The sequence below is a fragment of the Ursus maritimus genome, unplaced genomic scaffold (assembly GCF_017311325.1).
Source record: "Ursus maritimus isolate PB19 unplaced genomic scaffold, ASM1731132v1 scaffold_13, whole genome shotgun sequence".
NCBI classification, from domain to species: Eukaryota; Metazoa; Chordata; class Mammalia; order Carnivora; family Ursidae; genus Ursus; species Ursus maritimus.
The window spans coordinates 21795168-21817217 of record NW_024423675.1 but is presented as its reverse complement, the minus strand read 5'-3'; the positions used below and the strand labels follow the sequence as shown (position 1 = coordinate 21817217).

Genomic DNA, 22050 nt, shown 5'->3' with positions numbered 1-22050 from the left:
TATACATTTGACAGAGATAGAGACAGTCAGCGAGAGAGGGAACACAAGCAGGGGGAGTGGGAGAGGGAGAAGCAGGCTCCCAGCAGAGGAGCCTGACGTGGGGCTCGATCCCAGGACTCCAGGATCACGCCCTGAGCCGAAGGCAGACGCCCAACAACTGAGCCACCCAGGCACCCCTGAGGTTCTTTTTAGACAAAATTCCCAAGATTCAAATTCTAAATGAAATCTTTTTGACTAACTGAGCTTGTTTATTTGGTATGTTAACTTAATTCAGAAGCTGGTATGTTAATTTAACCCAGAATTTAGAAATTATATGAAATTCCTAAAGTTTTAATGTTTTGGTATAGGGTCACCACTTGACATTGTAATTATCAAAATGCTAGGTGTCACAGAAATAACTGGATTTCCTTGTCTGCTGCATTATAATGACCTCTTATGTCAGATTTTTAACCATATCCATTTCTGAGGGTTTTTTTTGTCAAAGTTGTTCCGATGCTCTTGCAAAATGAGTTTTGTCTTCAAGGAGATTCATAAAAAGGACTTTTGAGGAATACAGGTTTTTGAGATCTTTAAAATCATAAAACTAAAATGGGTAAGAATTTCCAGAACTAACTAAAAAAACCTGCATTCCAACTGAACAAGAATTAGTAAAATGGGACTAAGTGAACTGAGGAAGATCATTATAGTTTTTATGACTCTTGTTTAAAACATGGTTTAAAACATTGTTTAAAAAGCTGGTTCTCTAATGTTTACTCTTCCAGATTAAGGAAATGTTCTCTTAAAAGATCTATGACTTCGATTAAGCATCTGCCTTCGGCTCAGGTCATGATCCCAGGGTCCTGGGATCAAGCTCTCTGAGTCGGGCTCCCTGCTCTGCAGGGAGTCTGCTTCTTCTCTGCCTGCCACTCCCCAACTTGTGCACTCTCTCTCTCTGTCAAATAAATAAATAAAATCTTTAAAAAATAAATCTATGACTTGCAGAGATTTGATAAAGTATTCCTTTGTGAACAAATGGAAACATTTAACTTTTCTCCCTACCTAAACCCTCTGAAATTCAAAAACTCTCACTCAGTATTCTTCCTCTCACGGCAATTATAGTTATTTGCGTAAGTTCAATAAGAATCTGTTCTCCTTATAACAGGACACCATCAGAAACATTGGTTATTTTACCAAGGCTTTGACTGGAATGTCACATTTGAGAGAGACATGCACAGTCTCCAATATGACCGAACAGCTCTAAGGAATAAGGCTCTTTACGGAGCCATGAAGCCCTTTGGAAATGTTGGCCTGCTACCTTGCTTACAGAGTTCTCAGCAGCCTTACCAGGTGAGTCAAGAATGTCACTTCCTGCCAGATACAATAACCTCAGGATATTTTGGGAACTCAAGAAGAGGAATTTGCCCAAATCTACAGGTATTGCAAGCATGTCTGACAGCACATATTTGGCTTGGCTTCTGGCCTAGAAAGGCTACTAAAAGTTCAATCTAGAGATTCCTTATAAAAAGTTCCAGCAAAACTCGATTTAAAGAATCTATATGATCAATCACTATTCTTACTGAGTTTATGTAAATAATTAGGCCAAGTTTTGTTTGGGGGTTTTTTGTATGTATGTATCTTTTTATTTTTATTTAAATTCAATTAACTAACATATAATGTATTACTAATTTCAGAGGTAGAGGTGATTCATCGGGCTTATAATTATTTTTTTATTTTTAAGATTTTATTTTAGAAAGAAAAAGCGAGAGATAGAGAGAGTGCACGAGCAGGGGGATGGGCAGAGGGAGAAGCAGACTCCGCTGACCAAGGAGCCTGACACAGGGCTCAATCCTAGGACCCTGGGATCATGACCTGAGCTGAAGGTGGACGCTTAACGACTGAGCCACCCAGGTGCCCCTCAAGTCTTATATGTTACCCAGTACTCATTACATCACATGCCCTCCTTAATGTCCACCACCCAGTTACCCCATCTCCCCACCCACCTCCCCTCCAGCAACCCTCAGTTTGTTTCCTATGATTAAGTCTCTTATGGTTTGTCTGTCTCCCTTTCTGATTTCATCCTATTTTTTCCCTCTTCCCCTATGATCCTGTTTTGTTTTTTAAATTCCATATATGAGTGAGATCATATGGTAATTGTCTTTCTCTGATTGACTTATTTCGCTTAGCATAATACCCTCTAGTTCCCTCCATATCGTTGCAAATGGCAAGATTTGATTTTTTTCATGTCTGTGTAATATTCCTCTGTGTGTGTGTGTGTGTGTGTGTGTGTGTGTGTGTGTGTGTGTCTATACACACACACACCACATCTTCTTCATCCATTCATAAGTCGATGGAGGACTTCTGGGCTCTTTCCATATTTTAGCTATTGTGGATATTGCTGCTATAAACATTGGGGTGCAGGTGCCCCTTTGGATCACTACATTTGTATCTTTGGGGTAAATCCCTAGAAGTGCAATTGCTGGGTCATAGGGTAGCTCTATTTTCAACTTTTGAGGAACCTCCATATGGTTTTCCAGAGTGGCTGTACCAGCTTGTATTCCCACCAGTGTAGGAGAGTTCCCCTTTCTCCATATCCTCGCCAATATCTGTCATTTCCTGACTTAATATTAGCCATTCTGACTGGTGTGAGGTGGTATCTCATTGCGGTTTTGATTTGTATTTCCAATTAGGCCAAGTTTGTTAAAACTGGACTTGTTTTACAAATTAGTCTTAGGGTGCCTATCTGGCTCAATTAGTGGAGAATGTGATCTTGAGGTTGTGAGTTCAAGCCCCATGCTGGGTGTGGAGAATACTTAAATAAAACTCCAAACAAATAAATGAATTAGTCTTGATTTGGCTATCTGGAAATAAGGGTGAATTCAGAGAGAAAAATTATGTTTCAATAACACATCCTTAGGGATTATATTCTAGTTTTGATTAACTGTCTTTATTGGGGGGGGGGTGGAAGGAGATGGAGAGAGAGAATCTAAAGCAGGCTCCACGGCCAGCATGGAGCCCGATGTGGGGCTTGATCTCACAACCCTGAGATCATGACCTGAGCTGAAATCAAGAATCAGACACTTAACCAACTGAGCCACCCAGGCACCCCTGATTGTCTTTAAATGTTTGTTGTTTGCCTAAGCTAGACAACCTGAGGTAAACTTCAGAGAAATTGCCACAATAGCTCGTGTATAGACAATTTTCATGTTTGTTATTCTGTGGGGATAATAACAGGACCCTATGAGCATACGATTATTTGAACAGCCGGAAAATGGGATGGATTCCCCAACAACTGTATAACTCAACTATCACTTTGACCAATCCTGTGTGGCTGGGAGGACAAAATCACTCCTTAAAAGCTGGAGTGTATCCCACTCCATACAGTTAACCATGGACTTGTGGAGATAATAAATGGCCCCACTTTCCGTATGATTGGATTGGATGATGCACTTGGGGATGCCCATATCCCCAGACAAGTCTGCTCCCACTTGCCAGTGATTCTTCATAATTAGGATATTTGTTAAGCCTGGACCTCAAAGAGGGCTTCTTGATGGTTTTATCCCTTAGCTATATTTGTCCTAGGAGTCACCTCTATTGATGTAAAATTCCAAGTAGAGGGTTTAGTCAAGCATAAAGTGGCCAACTTTAACTACGCCCAACATGCAGTCACTCACAAATTCAAAAGGTGGCCCTCTGAGACCAAATGGTCCTTGATATCCTGACTGCAGCTCAAGGAGAAACCTAAGCTTTATTAAAACAATGTTATATATATTCTCCAGATTTCCATAAAAATGTAACAGGGTTACTAGAAGACATGAATATTCAAATTGGTGCTTTAAACAATCCCTCTTCTCCTTTAATTGATTAAACTGGACTAGAGGAAGATTTCATCAACTATCAAAGGTCTTTTATTTGGGCTTCTCTTTCTCATAATAACAATATTACTACTACTATTATTATTATCATTATTATTACTTTGTTGTCTTTTCTGATGTCTCTCCACCCGATGTCAAGATTCCTTCACTGCCATAACTCCGAGCTGACAGATGATCTTTTCTACTCAGGGAGATTCATACATGCTGTTTACCTTGGATTCGGCCGCCTCTGCCTTTTATAATTCCTACATATAAGGACATTTCTGTGCCCCTCATTCAGCAGGAAGAAGCTCCTGAAGATGAGACCTCTGCCCAAATGCCAAAGATTTGTCATTGTCGATCTGTCAGGGGGGAATGTACAGTCCACTTTTAGGAAACAGGCTTGAGCAATGGAAACCTGAGGAGGTCACAAGGGCCCATAGCAACCACCGAACACCAAGCGGACCCAAAGAGGTTCATTAAGTGATCCATCTTGAGATAGCCAGAGGCCCTAACTGACCAATTACAACCAGGCACAGTTCCTAAGATTACCAAAAAAAAGGGAAAAGTCTGTAAGTTCCACACTCCCTCACTCTGCCCTATAACTGTGGCCCCTCACCACCACCTCGTCATAGACAGTCCCTCCTTTGCTGTCCTGCTGCTGCTCCCTTGCAATGTATTCAATAAACGTCTATCTCCTTTGTTCTGCCTTGGGTGAATTCTTTCATACCCGTGCCACCGGCCCCCACCCAGTTGGGATGCCCCGCATTTGGTGGCCCCCCATCCAACTGGAATGCCCCACATCAACTTTTAAAATATATATGATTTAATTAAAAAATATTTCTTTTATTTCTTCTTCTATAAAGGCATTATTTTCATTGAATTATGTGTTTGGGTAGCTTGTGTGATCTAGGTATTTTATTTCAGGAGAGAAAAGGAGGTCCTGGGTCTGACACACTGTTCTAGATATGTGACAGGGTTGCTGTGAAGGTAAACGGGATGCAGAGCTCAGAAAGCACCTCACGAGGATGAGGTGGGACAGGGACAGTCGGACTGAGTAATCCTGACCCCAGGATCCAGTGTCCTACAAACTGAAGAGCAGGAGCAAAGCAACGTCTGGCAAGGAACTGTGAAAAGTCCCTGAGGCAGCTCCTGAGGAGTAAGAAACAGAACAGAAAACCATGTGTTCGTGTAAAAAGAGATACAGTGAAGTAGTCACAGACGCACTTGACTTATGTTGAGGTTATTAAAATGTTTCATAAATTTGATAATCAATATACGGTGATGTTTTAAACTCGACAGACGTGTGTGAGGGTCAAGAGAGGCATGGCCAATCCGTTAGCCTGCTTGCTGGGCTGTGGTCACCCTCAGTCATCCCAATCTTCTGGACGCAGCTAGAAGGCACAACGCACAAGAGGTACCATCTCACCTCAACACTCATACCTCAACGCCATGTACCTCTTACCACTGGATTTCCCTATCTTTAAATTACTCCACACTGAAACTAGACAAGGGTATTTTATTCCTATTATTTAAACCATACCCTCACACTGTATGTGTGTGACCAGAGAAAGTCTCTAAACCAACTAATGTCTCTCCCTATATGAGGGAGATAAAACTGTTCTTACCTTCAGGGTTTATTATACTGAAGAGCAAAAGAAAAAAGAACTTAAAGAACATAAAGTGCTATTAGAATGAGAATAGTCACAAGTAGAGAAATTAGTAGAACACATACTTCAGCGATTCAACCAACCTACAAACTCAGGGTGAAACTGGCCAAAAAATATTTTGAGTGCCTTGCACAGGCCAGGTGCTAGGGATGGAGCAAAGGAAAGGGGGCTCTGTCCCTACCTTTTGACACATCCAGTCTACTTTACCCACTTATTTTTTACCATTTCCTGAGGTGTCATGACAATTCCCACACAAAACTCCCCAATATATTTTGTAGAAAAATCCACAGTTTTCACCAGCCTTTCCCATACTTACATTGAATATATTATATAGTATAAGCGCCTGACAAAAATACACTATTGCTGGTTTCAGCTGAAGTTTGAAAGATGTCTGTGGATTTCTTTCTCCCCCATAAATTCAAAATCTCTTAGCAGTTTGGGGCCTATATTCTAGGGATAATTTTCATGACTAAATAAACCATGTATCACTTCTAAAAGCTACTACTGAATTATCTACAAATATTTATTTTTGTCTAAATACAATTTGGAACATATGACAACTTACTGCCTTACTAAAAGCAGCAGCTCCGTTTTAGTTAACTTATTTGCAAATGATCAGTTTTCTAGGCTTCTTATGTATTATGTCCTGTCCTATCAAATTCCTATGTCAGTATATTACACTTTGAAGGAGGAAAACAAAACAAAACAAAAACCCCAACTAGCTTGTTTCGATGAGTGTTCCGTAGCTATTTAACTTCCACCATTAATGAATCATAAGTGGCCAGAAGTAAAGATCCTTATTCATCTTAAGTAGGAGAACACTGGTGAATACTGCCTGAAGCACAAAACTGATGAATGGGCAAATTTTCACTAACCTGAGCAGTCAAACTGCCGCAGATGTTGAGATCTGCAGGAAAATAAATGCAAGGTTAGAAAAGCAAGAAAAGCACAGACACTACTGGAAAAAAAATCTGAACAAAGTGGGGATAAGGTGAGGGAGAGAAGGGGTCTAACCGTTAACGTAATAACCACATGACAACTGAGGAAGCCTAGTGTATTTTTAGAAGATATAAGTAGTAAGTAAAGTATCTGAAAAAAAAAAAAAGCAATGTTTGGGCCCGATGCAAGAATTTTAAATTTTCAACATGCAGATTTCAATACACCAGATAAAAATAAGTTGGATAAAAAATTCATCAACTGTTGGCTGGCCTTATAGATAGAAACTAGAGAGGTTCTTGGTCATAGGCTTCCCAAGGGCAACAGGAAGCAGTCTTATTTTTAATATCTCCCACGTATCTAACTCTGCCCTTCACCAATACAATGCACTTACTGTCACCTCCTCAAAGAGGTTGTCCCTGACTTACCAAACTGAAGTGGCCTTCCATCGCATTTTATTTTCTTCAAAGAAAATATCACTGTTTGAAAACTACCTTGCTTCCTTATTTACAAGCTCTGTGAGAGCAGAGATTATATCTATTCTCACCACTGCATCCCCACACCTACAAAGCTAATGGCATCCAACAGGTACTCAGTGAATATCTGTCAAATGAATGAATGCTTGAATCTGTTCGAGTGAGTAGTCATTAGAGGAAGACACGCACACGCAAGGAAAAAAACATCAGAATAATGGGAATAACCCATTCTAATTCTAGTGACAACCCTGCCACTTACTGTGCAAGCTTGAGCAAAATAAAACCTCTCCAAATTTCAAGGTTCTTAATCTACTCAGTGTTAGTGCTGCTTTCCTCATAAAAGGTTGCTACGAGAATTGAATCAAAAAATGTGTGAAACGGGCTCCTGGGTGGCTCAGTTGGTTAAGCATCTGCCTTCAGCTCAGGTCATGATCCCAGGGTCCCAGGATCAAGCACCACATCAGGCTCCCTGCTCAGTGGGGAGCCTGCTTCTCCTTCTCCCTCCACCCCTCCACCCCGTCTCGTGCTCTCTGTGCTCTCTCTCTCAAATAAATAAATAAAATCTTAAAAAAAAATGTATGAAACAAACTGAGGGTTGCTGGAGGGGAAGTGGGTGGGGGGATGGGGTAATGGGGTGATAGGCATTAAGGAGATGTAATGAGTACTAAGTGCTATATGCAACTGATGAATCACTAAATTCTAACCCTGACACTGATAATAATAATAATAATAATAATAATAATAATAATAATAATAAAATAATAATGTATGTGTGTGGGGTGCCTGGGCTGGCTCAGTTGATAAAATATATGACTCCTGATCTTGGGATTTTGAGTTCAAGCCCCCCATTGAGTGTAGAGATTTAAAAAAATGTACGTGTGAAATAAATACCTGCATATCCTTTTTGGAATTTTGCTGGGAAAGGAAAATGAATGAGATAAAATGAATGAACCAATAAATAAATGAATGAAACATTTCCAGACCGCATAACAACAAAAAACCCTGCAAGAAATGTATGTAGGTGTTATACATGTGTATATAAGCAACACAGTGAATCTCAATGGATGAATCCTGATATTTAAATTAATCCACTATACAAAGAAATATCCTTGTGTCAAAGAAATTTATAAGCCTATTTTTATTTTTATTTTTTTATTTTTTTTTTATTTAATAATGATTTTTTATTATATTATGTTAGTCACCATACAGTACATCCCCGGTTTTCGATGTAATATAAGCCTATTTTTAAATGAAAAATAGAAAAATAAAATAAAAATTACACTTGACTCTTGAACAACATGGGTGTGAACTGTGTGGGTCCACTTACACAGTTTTTTTCAATGTGTACAGTATAGTACAGTAAATGTATTTTCTTATATTTTTAAAACTTCCACTTATTAAGCAATCTCTACACCCAACATGGGGCTCGAACTCATAATCCCGAGATCAAGAGTCACATGCTTTACCAACTAAGCCAGCCAGGCACCCCTCTCTTTTAATCTTAACATTTTATTTTCTCTAGCTTACTTTACTCTAAGAACACAGTATATGATATATATATAACATACAAAATACGTCTTAACTGACTATTTATTATCAGTAAGGCTTCCTGTCAACAGCAGGCCATTAGTATTTAAGTTTAGAGAAGTCAAAAGTTATGGGCAGACTTCTGACTGCATGAGGGTCCAGTGCCCCTAACCACTGCATTTTTCAAGGGTGAACCGTATTTAAATTAGAAAATTTGGTGAAAAAACAATGTGATTACGCTTTATTCTGCAAAGTACCAAAACATTCTGCATTAGCTAATAAATGTCAAAGTAACAATCAACATAATTAGAATAAACCAAAACCAAGAAGAAAAAAGAAGGGAGGAAATGAAACCATTAGCCCCTAGTATTTAGTCTCCAGTGTTTAGCCTCTAGACTAAAAATGAAATTTAAATGTTAACTCAATATTGGGTTTAATCTGATTACAGAGTAAGTAAGACTGACAGGAAACTCTTCAGACTATACAGTTCTATCCTAAATCAAATTTAAAATATTTCCAAAGCATGGCAACCGTCCTCCCCAAGGCTGGGGGTGTTTCATGGACGTCAAGGCTTTTCTCCCCTAAGAACCTGATTGTGATCAGTGAGAAATGCAGCAGGAGAGATCAGCTCAGCAGCCCAGCAGCCCAGTTCTGGCCCAACGCACAATAACCCTTGGTTTACAAGGATCCTACTAGGAGGCCTGCATTCTCAGGGGCACAACAACCCTGACCCTGAGCTCCAAATAGGTCCACAAAAGAAAGACAACAAAGCCAGTTTAACTGCTACTGGCATCTCTCAAGAACTGGAATGTGTCAAAATGGCAAAGCAACCCCTGACTAGGAAATGAATCCTAGGAGTTGACTAGGGTTATGTTACATGAGAAAACTATTGTGTTCCTCTAAGAATTCTGTTTCTACTACGTACGCATTTACATTTTAGGCTACGATAAACTTCCATTTATTTCCCATGGATATTCTCGATTATGCTGGTTCTACTGCTTCTTTAACTATGTGCTGCAACCAACTTAACACTTGTGCCTTTACTAGTCTAATAAAAAAAAAAAAGTGCAGTTAAATCACCCGTATAATCCCTTTCAACTCCTAAATTACTGTTATATCTTTGCAGGTATGTAAATATTTTATTTAAAAGCCACACTCTAAAGAGGAGCCGGGCTCAAGCCCCAGCTATCCCAGGTGTGAGCCTTGCATCGTGCCGATCTCGCGGTGTGGCCCCAAGACACCAATGAAAGGTAATGTTTGTGGGAGCTTCTTGTAAACTACGTGTTAATAAAAATGTGGGAGGTCAACAGACGTTACATCTATTTAAAAGAAACGGGTAGTTTAAAACGAACCCTTGCGTGGCTGTGAGACCCGGCTGCAGGGTCTGAAACCACGCGTGGAGCTTTGGATGCGGCAGCTGTTCTCGCCGTGTTACTCCGAGAATGAATCAGTTCAATCTGACACGGATGCAGATATGGCTGGATTGCATAACTGCACACCAGCTGTCCATGTTTGCAATTCTGCCTCCAAACGGTAGGCACTACCTACCATAACCTGAGCTTTTCTCCCATTTGTTACAAGGCAATATAAACTTCCTGACTACAAGTGAGCTGCCAACGGGTAGCTGAAGGGAGAAAACTAGATACAGATAATGGGAACAAAAAGCAGGAAAAGCACAGGGGAAAATGGACAGTGGCACGGGCAGTCTGGGGGCTAATATGTAAGAGATGTGCAGCCGTCAAACGTTCTTTGGGTGCTAAAGACTCTTCCCTGCAGGACAATTATATAACTCGGGCCTGTTTCGTCTTATACTCTGTAATCCTTGGAGCTAGTGTCTGCAAGGGCTTCTCCAAAGAGATGCTCCAGAACTTGAAGGTAAGGGTAAACTAGCAGAAGTGCACTCTCAGTGCATCGGACAGCACTCTCCACCTTCACAACCACCTGATAAATATGAGGTAAAGCCAATGTCCAAGCACGGCCTCGTAAAGGGAAGATTCTTCTATTCCTATTCCTCTCCTATCATAGTAACTTATTTTCTAATGGATATGAAAATCACAGTAGGACCCCTACCAGCTAATTTAGGTTCTTCAAACTTCAACAAACTTTATGCTAATCCAAGCATCTGAGGGATAAGCAAATACCCACATAACAGTTAAATTCTGAAATTATTCAAAAGTATACTTTAACAAATAAAACCTGAGAAACTTAAAAACAAAACAAAAAAACCTGGTGAAATTTACACATTAACAAGAGAGAAGGAACAACTTTCCAACACAAGGACTTCTCAGGACACTAATGATCTATCGGTGGTCTCAGTTTATATGTAACTCTAAAATATAAGTAATTTATTTTCCCCCCTTTTCCTATAATAGTACTTATGTTAACCAAATATACGACAGATCTTGCTAAAAATTTTTACATTTGTCCATTTTTTCTTCTGCTATGCTTAATGTTTATTATAGAAATCAAACCCCAATATAAGACTATGTATATTCTATGTTCTGCTTGTCACAGACTGTGAAACGTGATTCAGTTTTCTCACACTCACAACATGCTAGAAATCAGAACAGGAGATGAAGGGGCTAAAAATATGGTTACATGACATCCTCATTCACATTACATTAGAACAGAAGCCCATTTCCTCCACAGTCCTCTCCATGGCTGCGCAGAGGCTCTCAGTGCTGGGATGGTCCCACACCGCCTCTTCTTAATTCTGAGAATGGAAGGGAAACTTGCAAGGCAAAGAAAACTTTGCCTGATAACAGGCAGCACTCCATCAGTGAAGTGACTTGACGAAGGAACAGCAGACTCTTTCGTAAAAAGAACATGAGACTCAGAGTCCAACACCTGCGCTCAAATCCTAGCTCTGAGCATAACTCAGCAAGTGACCTTGAACCAGCATAATTTAGCAGAGTCATTTCCTTAGCCCTAAGTTTGTAGTTATTTATTATACTTGATACACTCATTCTTGTGATGGTTACATGAGATTTTGTGAAAATGATTGACATATTATAGATTCTTGACAAATGTTACCTGAATCTCCCCAAGGAAGCCACAAATTGATGAAAACATGTATGCTGTTCCCATTTGCATGGCTCAGCACTCTGAGCTCTGGCTTGGAGTAGATTCCTGCTTTCACAATATGAACAGAGGGGCCCTGACCGGTGAGGCCTAACAGTGACGTTCCTGTACTGACCCATGAGAGCATGTCGCATTAGTCAAAGCTATAAATCAAAGCTATATATAGGTACTACATGCCTCATTTATTGGCATGTTTGTCTCAAAATTTCAGTTCTAGTTTAAAAATACAACTTCTTTGTTCCCAATTACAACTGGACTTGGTGTCCACTTAATTGCCCTGTCAGCAGGCAAATGATCGGGTCTTTAATCATCACATCAGATAAATGGGTCTTTCTACCAGATCAAAGTTTCTTTTGAGAACAATCACTTCCTGACACAAAACTGACACATTCCTGTCTTATCACACAGTTTTTGAAAGCAGGCTAATAAACACATATACTGCAGATTACAACACGAGTCAGTCATCTTCTCTTTGATAAAGAACTATGTGGGTCTAAAGCTTAAAAACTAAAATTCGATCCAACTACCGTATGTTCTAGAATCAAAGAACACAGGTACTTAACAGCTGCTTTTCAAGCTGAGTAGTGATGAAGAAATGTGAAAGTAATTGAAACTAAATCGTCACCCTGGTATTGAGGATGGAGAACTTCATGTCACTGAGCCAAGTTAAACTATCATTGTCGTTCCTAGGCGTTTATCAGTCATCTGACTGATGTGGTCCTGGGCCTACCAAAGCAGACTTTTAGTCAGGCTATGGCTCCTGAATCCTACCCTACTCTTACACACACCACCCAAGGCTCTTTGAGATTTTCCGTTACTATCCAGTAGGGCAGACACCAACTATCTAGCTTTCCTAATTAATGGGGACGGCCACCAAGTGTTCCTATTTCCTCCTTCCCTATACTTACAATAGTGACAGAGACACAGAAATTTCTATTTATCAAGTGACAATTTCAACATACACATATAAAGGTGTGGGTCAAAGCAAAACACATCAATTCTTTTCTCCATTAACAGATGGCATTAGTGTTAATTATTCTGAGGTTTGCTGAGTTTGAGTTATTAACTGTTTAATGAATATGATACCATCAGGTCCTATAAAATGTGAAAAATGTACAAATGTATAAAATGTCAAAAATCGGGGCACCTGGGTGGCACAGCGGTTAAGCATCTGCCTTTGGTTCAGGGCGTGATCCCAGAGTTATGGGATCGAGCCCCACATCAGGCTCCTCCGCTATGAGCCTGCTTCTTCCTCTCCCACTCCCCCTGCTTGTGTTCCCTCTCTCGCTAGCTGTCTCTATCTCTGTCAAATAAATAAATAAAATCTTTTTAAAAAATGTAAAAAATCATTATAGCATTAAACAGAATTTTAAAGACTGAAATGGTGAGAAAATGAATACTGCTTATATAGTGTTGCTTTAGACTTACCCATATATATTTAGTCATTGAACAAATACTTGAGGACCCACTGTGCACTAGGCATTGTGCTACGTGTTTGGGATCTCTCACTGAACAAAATAAAAAGATCCTTAGCCTCATTAGGTTTATATTCTGGCAGAGATAAACATACAGATAGCAAGTAATAATCATAATAAATAAATTATGTTAGAAGGTATTAGGTGCTATGGAAAAAGACAAAGCAGTGTGAGGGGCTTTGGGAATGCTGTGTAGGGGAGAGGGAAGAAGGGAGTTTTAGCCAGGTAGTCAGGGTATGCCTCATTAAAAGGTGAATAGCGGGGTGCCTGGCTGGCTCAGTCAGAGGAGCGTGCAACTCTTGATCTTGGGGTTGTGGGGTTCAAGCCCCATGTTGTGTGTAGAGATTATTTAAAAATAAAATCTTTTAAAAAGTGAATAGCAAAAAGGACAGTGTGGCAGGAGCAGAGTGAGCAAGGGAGGCAATGACAGAAGATAAGATCAGACAGGGAAGAGGGGCCAGATCATGGAGTACCTTACAGACATGGTTTTTACTCTCAGAAAAATGGAGAGCCAATGAAGGATTTTGAGCAGAGTAACTCATGTGTTGAAAGAACACTGGTGGCTTCTGTGTAGAGAATAGACCGCAGTGGGCAGGGAAGTTAGCAGGGAGACCAGTTATGAGGCAAGTGCAGGGATCTGGGCTAGGGACGATGGTAGCCTGGTCTATGGGGTAGTAGTGAGGATGATGAAGGGTGGTCAGATCCCGGATATATTTTGAAAGAAAAACCACCAGAATTTCCCAGGATCAGGAGTGTGGTATGAAATAAAGAAGAGCCAAGGATGAACCAAGGTTTTGGGCCTGATCATGCAGAAGGATGAAACTGCCATCTCCTGAGATAGGGATGGCTGGAGGCAGAGCAGGTTTGGAAGGGGTAAGACCAGGACTTCAGGGTTGGACATGTTAAATCTGAAATACCTAGCAGTCATGTAAGTGGGGATATTAAGTAGGCAGTTGGTTCTGAAAGTCTAGTAGAGAATTTAGGAAAGGTGTCTGGGGGAGAAATACAAATTTAGAGTCACTGGCTTATATACAATGTTTGAACTCAGGAGACTGGATGAAACCACCAGCGGAATGAGTAGATACAAAGATCAGGGAGAAGCCCTAGGACACACTGATATTAAGGGTCAGGGTAAAAAAGGAACCAGCAAAAATACGACAGAGTAATGGAGAGGTAGGAGGGAAACTAAGAGAGTCTTATGTTTCTGGAAGCCAATGAAGAAAAACTGGATAAGGAGAAGTCATAAATATGTAGTCCAGAAACAAAGCAAAACAACTCTCAGGCAAAAGGGGCAGATATTCAAAACTGTAGCAGCTGCCACTAACAATGGTTATTTAGAAAGTCAGGCCTCACCTAAATTGATCTATAAGATTTGTAGCCTCACAATGGAGATTATAAGTGGGTAGGCCTAAAGAGAGATGATTTGACAGCTTTTAGGAAGCAATATGATTCTTCATCTTTAAAAGTCAACTACTAAAAGCTAAAACCTCCAACCCTGCCTTAAGAGCAAGACTGACACAAAGCAGACATATTCTCTCTCAAATCATCATGTACAGTCTAACAGGTAAAAATCCTAGAATGTTTAACTTAACCACTTCATTGTATTTACGAATCTTCAAAGACGACCTAGATAAATTAGTTCCCTAGTTGATTAAGAATCTGAATTTAACACCAAATCTCATGCTCAAGGCCCAACTCCTGCAATCCTGTGAAGCTTTTACTAACCACTTTTCCAAATGGGTATCATCTTTCTCCTTTGACTCTTCTATAGCCCTCACTTAAAAACCACTCAATTGGCAATCACATGGTCTTTAAATTAAAATAATTCTCGTTTTAATACCAGAACTGGATAGATGCTTTACATACAATTTCTGTAATCCTTACACCAACTCTACAAAGTCTATTTTATAGAAGAGGAAACTGATTCTTACAGACATTACTCAAGGTCATGCAACTAGTCAGTGACAAAACCCAGATCTGTCTTACTGCAGAGCCCTTACCATTACCCAATATGCAACACTGACTCTGGAATAAAAGTGCCACACCAATATTTACCAATCACCATTTCTGTGACCCTGGGCAAGTTTTTAAGTCCCTCAGTTCCTCAGTCTTTTAATCAGTGAAATGAAGATGTTACATCACAAGTATTTCATTGCTGTGAAGATTAAATAAGATAATATATGTAAAAATTACCAACTATAACAGCTTTTATTATTACATTTACTAGATTTTATGCTCCTTCGACAGGTTCTTACACCTCCCATGTGTATTCCCTTCAACACCCAATAAAGGGTTTAATAGGAATTGAACATCATCTACTTGTGTTTGGAGATGACAGGAGACACCTTTTCCTCCTCTAAGGGGAAGCTTGGATCCATGAAGCCTGGATTAAGTCAATACCCACGATCCAAATCTTTATTTACAACACAGTGACAAACTCCAGGCACCCATCAAACACGAGATTTAAACAGCTCACGTAGCATTTAACTGTCTGGTGTTTCCTCTCCGACATGGCTTTTAGTGCTATACCAGTTTGACAAAGAGAAAATCACAAGTGAAAAATAACAACACATTTGTAGGAAAACATGCCTAGAAGGAGGGAAAGCAGAAAAAAGACCTGGTTTGTTATCAGAGTTAACAGAGACCTTATTGTTCTGTGTACTATCTGATTTACAGCCTCCTGATGACAATAATATCTACGATACTGTCTAACTCATCCCACTTTATGAAATTTATTTACTTTAAGAAGACGACGACCAATAACATATTTATTAAATTTCCTTAGGCATACTCATTTCACTTCACATCTTTGAATGGGAACAGGAAGTCACTTAACATCTTTGCTAATGATGGATCTGTTTTCCAGTCTGCGCAATGTGGGCTGATATTGTTTATTTTGCCTACTTCACAGGTTTTTTTGTGAAGGTCAGATGAAATAATATATGTGAAATTATTTTACAAATTATAAATATGTTACCAGAAATAACTAGACAGTCACCTACCACTTGTCCTTAGGTAAATGTCTGGTATTAACAAAACCGAGATACTGATTTCTCTGCATGTGCTCACTTTGTAGTACCAAAGAAAAATTTTTTAAAAAATCTTCTCATCTTCGAGAAGGACACCACAAATGTTTTAACCATAAAAGCTACAGAAAAGATAGTTGATAAAGTAGGCCCTTCCACAAGGGATCTATATTCCAACAAAAAATAGTTTCAGATGGTTTAGATATGCCTTCCTAAAAGTGTGAAAATGGACTATCAGGTGAAGATGTAGCCACACACTACATATGTGACAGGGGTCACATACTAGGTCATTTGACCCAGTACCTCACTCTCTGCAATATGCCAGGTAACTCAGATTACTAAAAACTAGTCCTTCTTCCTGCCTCACATTGGTCATCCCAGTTGCTTCTTCAACACTTGTGGCAAAATAAGAATAAGAGGAATTGAGAAAACAAAATTATTCTTAGATCCAGGACTGCTTATCACTTCTCTTCCTGTTCCTTGACTTAATGCCTTTCTGAACTAAGCATAGGAACCCACCAAGAGTTGATGACATAGTTTACTAGCTGACTCCTTGAGCCCAGAACTCCCTGAGCTGTTACCAACTTCCACCAAAACTTTAAAGAAACATTGCATGAATGTCCAAAAGTAGACTGAAAGCTATAAAGACCCAAGTCCATACAACAGTTTACAGATAAAAGTGTGTCCTCGCATCATTTTTATCATTTATCAGCCACCTTGAACTAGAAATACATTTTTAGCCACAACAGTAAGAAAAAAGGAAGAAACATAATAAGCACTTTGAGCAAATTTTGCTGGGGGCAAATACTTCAGATACTGCTAATTCTTGTTTCAGTACCAAGAGGCTTAAATTTGCCTTTGGGATAGAAGTGAACAATATAAATTGCTTGAGCACTTGAATTCTTAATTTCCTGTGAAATCTTGTTCTCCCCACATTTGGAACTTGCTAACATTTCTCTCATTTCAATAATCCTCTGAAAAGAATTCCCATTTTCCCAGAAGTATCCCCTAAGTAGATGTAATGCTTCTTTGTGTCAAGGCCATTGGCTTTTACAGTTTACCTAATTTCTGTACCCTTTTGCCAAAAAATAATTTATTGATGTTGGCAAAATCACTGCACCATCTTTGTCCCTGATTATGATTTGTAAGCTACTTAAAGAAAATGTGACCTATTAAGTTTTTGTATTGATGACATCTGTTCTAGTATTTTATTCAGCCTTCCTTTTTTTTTTAATTTTTAAAAGTTGTTTCTGTTTATTTAGGTTTGGCAATTTTTAAAATACCAAAGCACACCACGAAACGTACCCTCTGTTTAATGGTCTGATGGATGTGTTGACCTTGTCTTAAGGGACCCTGAATTACAACCAGGTTAATGTTTAAGGCCAACTTCAGTGTGATCTGTCTTGCTTTTCTAGGAACTTTTCCTGTATGAAATAATAATATGCATTACCAGTGAAGCCAAAGAAGCATACTCACCAAGTGAACATAAGGCACAAAGTATCCAAAAAGTGCAAGTGGTATTCCAACCGCCCAGACCGCATAAGCTGTCACCCTGAAGATGGCAAAATTGAAAATTTTTGTTGGAGGACTAAACTTCCTCCTGGAAAAGAGGGAGAATCTGTTGCCTCCTTTGGTTCCACTCTCTTTATCTTTGGCATTTGAAACAAGAGGTCGGTAAGTAAAGCTAGCCAGAAAGAGAACAAACATGAAGGCGCAGAGGACCCTCAGTGTGTAGAAGAGGCCCACGCTGTCAGTCAGAACCCTTAAGAGGAAAGGCAGCAACACTGTGAAGATGCTGCTGCCGGCGGTGACAATGCCATTCACCAGTCCAAGGCGCTTCTTGAAATAGTGTCCCAAAATGACCAATGAAGGCTGGTAGGCAAAGGAGCAGCCACAGGCAAAGAGGACTCCATAGGTAAGGTACAGAGGCTCGATGGAACTGTGTAGAGATGAAGAAGATGGAGAGCAGCTTTCATTATTTGTACCGAGTGCTTGGTAGAATAAAACCTCACAGTGAAGTGGGTTTTAGTTCATCGACATCTTTTATACAAATAAAGACTTACCAAAAAGAGGAGAAAAACTTAATACATCAAGAATCTGACACTAAAAATATTTTAATTTAACTTGAATGGATAATAAAATGCCTCAAGTATGTGAAAAATGACAAGTAAGGCCATCTGTGATTTTGTTCCTCTTCCTCTTTCCACGGCTTTCAGGTGAACCAAGCAGCACTCGGTAAGACCTGCTGTGCTCGCCACCACTCAGAAAGGGCAGTGCCGGGAAGGGCTTCAGTGACACTGACAGTGATTAAACTCACAAACAAAAAACCTCGTCTCCATAAAAGTTTTGAAAAATTATAATTTTACAATGAAAACTCATTATTTTATTGAGATTTCCCAGGCACTTACTAAGCAATCTATTCAAAGGAAAAGGTGCATTTGAAAATTTCTCCCCAAGGTTATGTCAGAAACATTTGCACAGAAAAGCAGTTGTACCTCATTTTTTTTTGGCCTAAGGGCTGTAGACCAACCTTCGCCCTGCATGGCACTGTTCTCAGTGTTGTGCAAGATAACAAGAAATTATATTCTGATTGCAGAAAGACTAAGTGAAGTGGGTTATTAGTGATCCCACTTTGTAAGTTTTAAGGCCAGGTAGACCTCAAAAGAATAATAAAGGATTAAGAATTTTATAGTTTAACCAAAAATAACTTAACTACACATCTCTTATGAATGCAAAGGATCATATTATTACATTCTTTCAAACAATTAAGGTAAGGCGTAAAAGAAAACTTAAGTTTTTTCTTTTGAAAAGTCCATTCAAAAGGCTATATATCAGTAGTAAAGGCAAATTATTTATTAGAAACTAACACAGATAAAGTTGGTTAATAATTAAATTTTGAACAATAATACTCGTCTAGCAATATGCTAAGGTAATCATAAGGAACTCTAGAATCTGATAAAATCAAAGCATGTTGGCAATCCTCTCTCCAGGAAGCCCTTCCCCCTCTAGTCACCCACGGCTGGAACAATCTCCAGAAGAGACTCTCACCCACGGCTGGAACAATCTCCAGAAGAGACTCAAGAGTCACTCCTAAGCTTTCCCAAATTAATTTCACCTCACTCTGATCACCCTTTACTGAATCTCCACTCTATTCCATAACATATATTTAGCAGCTATATATTCCAGGTACTTGGTGAGAAAAAAATATTAAAAATGTGAAAATGCCCTGCTCATAATCTGCTTAGTGAAACAAGACATCTACCCCAAATAATAATATAGAACAAAATAAAAATAATACTTTATTCATTCTGCCTCAGTTTTTCTTCATAACTGCAGTCTTCCAGGTAACTGCAACTTACTTTTTAAGGTGCTAATTTATTTTTATTTAACAATTTTAAGGGGAAAATCTAGATCCAGTATACATTTCTCTGCCTTTTTCAAAGCATATATTAAAAATAGTACTGACAACACAGTATCATCACGAACATCTGTATCTGAACAATTATTCCACAGCATTGTAAAGCTGTCAGTTGGAAAGCCAGGGATATAAATCAGAAACACTTTCTTGCACACTATTTTAAATAGTGAATGCTGTAGGAGAGAGATACTTCCTATCTCTCCTACAGAGTAAAGCACATAAGCACAAATGATGCCATTTTCACTGCTACTGAGCCTCTTTCGCTTCTAAATTTTCACCTCAGTAACAGCTCATTCCAGCTGCTGAAGTTTGACAACTGAAGTGCAAGTAAATCAGTAAATAACAATCGTGTGTGAAAAGGATTCGGAGCAGGAATCTTGATGTGACCTGGAGTTGCCAGAGAAGGCTTTCCGACGAAGGCAGAACTTGAACTACAGGAAAGTGGGTTCGACACCTGGAATTTATATCACATTTCCCCTTGCTCCCCTGAAAGCTTGGAAGCTTTCGAGCAGTGGGTTAAAAATGAAATTGAATGAAAAGTATGAGAGAGCTCCAAGCAAAAGCATTCAAATTATGAAGCTCTGACTTGCCGCTCTAGCCAACACTATTTAAGTCATACTGCTTATAGCTTGTGCAATGAAATGGAGGATTTCTCCTTGTAAACAGCAAAGTTTCTGAAGGAACAACTTTATGGTATCTAACAGTTCTTGAAAAGCAGCATGAAGAACCAAGTCCTTACCTTACAAAAGAACTGGACATGAGTCCAATGAATCCAACAGCAGCACCCACAACAGCTGTCTTCCGACAACCAAACATGTCTGTGAAGACACTGGCTATTGGGCAGCAAAAGAAAATCATTCCCATGGACAGAGAACTTACCCATGCTGTAAAAGAGGGACAAAAGGGACATTATGATATGGCAAACTGCATTTGTACTTATCCCATAGGATATAATACATATTTAGAACAATATTAGCGCAAAAAAGCTATTACTTTGGAATGGGAGGGAGTTGGAATAAATTAGAAACAAATCTGAATCACAGCTCAAAGGACGTGCCAGTACTAATTATAACTAGCACAACAGTTATTTGTGTTTAACTGAATTCCTGAAAAGTTTGTATTCTTGACCAAATCTTTCTCCTATGACCCAAACACTATTAATCTCTAACCCGCTATCTATGGTTTAAGCAACTTCTAGTCTATGGAAAGAAAGTCATTTTTTAAAAAATGAGAATATATTTAGGAATGCATGCCTCGGTGGTCAAACTGAAGAAATGATGACCACTGCAAGTCAGGATAGTGGTTAACGCTTAGGGGGAGGAAACAGAATCATTTGGACCCAGTAGTTAAGAACTGAACATCTGCCTAGAGTCTGGGCTTAGTTCCTGTGCTAAGGGAATCAAGACATACACAGGTAGACTATTTGTTGACCTGATAATAGCTCCTGGGTATCACTTTATTTATGAAACCACACATACATTTTTTTTTCTGAAAGTATGTTTTCTTTCACAAAAAAACTTAAGAATCAGAAGTCATAATTTCCTGTCCTGACTCTGTAAAAACTAAAATAAAAGGGAACCGAAAAAAAGAGAAATAAACACTGAATACAAATTAGAGTAATTTTCTGCCAAAGAAATGAGTGATCTCACAAGATATTAAGTCTATAAATTCTTCTTAAAAAATATAAAAAACAAATGGGACCTAAGTGAATGTGGGCTAAACAACAAACAGATTTAGGTCCAAACCCTTGGCCCTATAACTACAATATATCCTTAGGCAAGTCACTCCCCCTGAGTCTGCTGATCTTGAAAGAGGATCTAACACCTACCTTTTTTCCCAGCCCCAGCTTTGTCTCTTTCTGTGACCTCTTCTCCCCTTCCCTAGCTGCCATACTCTTTAAAGTACGTATGGGAAAGAGAGAAGCTGGAACTAGGAAGGCAGGTTCCATCGCAAGTGGTCCCGCCAAAAGACCTGTCAGATCATGTCTGAAGCGGACTCTTTTTTTCTCAGATGCACCTTTGTGGGTTCTTCAGAGTCTCACCTCAGAGACCTCTGGCTCTAGCTCCACTGAAGGATAATTCATTTTCCTCCTGGCTTTCTTGCTGTCACTTAAAAGGCCAACGGTTGGAGCTTCCTTGTCCTTGTAGACAGTGTATCTGGGCAGGAATCTAAACAGCTCCAGACTGCCCCTCTCCTCCACTAGGCCTGCCTCTGATGTACAGGAAACATTCATACTGCTTTGCCCTGACAAATGTGGGAGTGTAGACAAATTCCAACACAACCACCCCTTGGATAGCTTTGCCTATGGGAGCAGTTAGCCACAGCTATAGTTCTCTCCTTGTTGGATTTCTCAGGGGATTCAGACCCCAGTCCGCTGTGCCCCCTAACTGAAGAGAACTCTTTAAATCTCTAAATGGTCCCTCTCAAGTTCCTCTCACTAGATATCAAGTGAGAGAGCATGCACCCCTACTTCTCCCATGTCGTAGGAAGAAGCCACAGCATAACTTTCTGAAAGGATCCTCACAAAATCTTCTTCCTTGACCCATAATTGTCCTTCTTATGGGTTTTAGAGCCTCTAACTGGTTCTTGAAATATGTCACTTCTGAATTTC

General features: G+C 39.5%; 1 protein-coding gene and 1 long non-coding RNA gene across 2 annotated transcripts in view; one reads left to right on the top strand and one right to left on the bottom strand.

The window, feature by feature from the left end:
- SLC16A10 (solute carrier family 16 member 10) overlaps positions 1 to 22050 on the bottom strand; it is a 121847-nt gene that overhangs the window by 36453 nt on the left and 63344 nt on the right. The window contains exons 2-3 of the mRNA XM_040627645.1: positions 20179 to 20323; positions 17498 to 17960 (exon numbers count right to left, since the gene is read on the bottom strand). Coding sequence (XP_040483579.1) covers positions 17498 to 17960; positions 20179 to 20323 — 608 coding nt within the window. The remainder of the gene's footprint in view (positions 1 to 17497; positions 17961 to 20178; positions 20324 to 22050) is intronic.
- On the top strand, positions 1155 to 4530 carry LOC121102263. The gene is made up of 2 exons (XR_005834325.1): positions 1155 to 1326; positions 4041 to 4530. It is a non-coding gene; the product is annotated as an uncharacterized LOC121102263 (long non-coding RNA).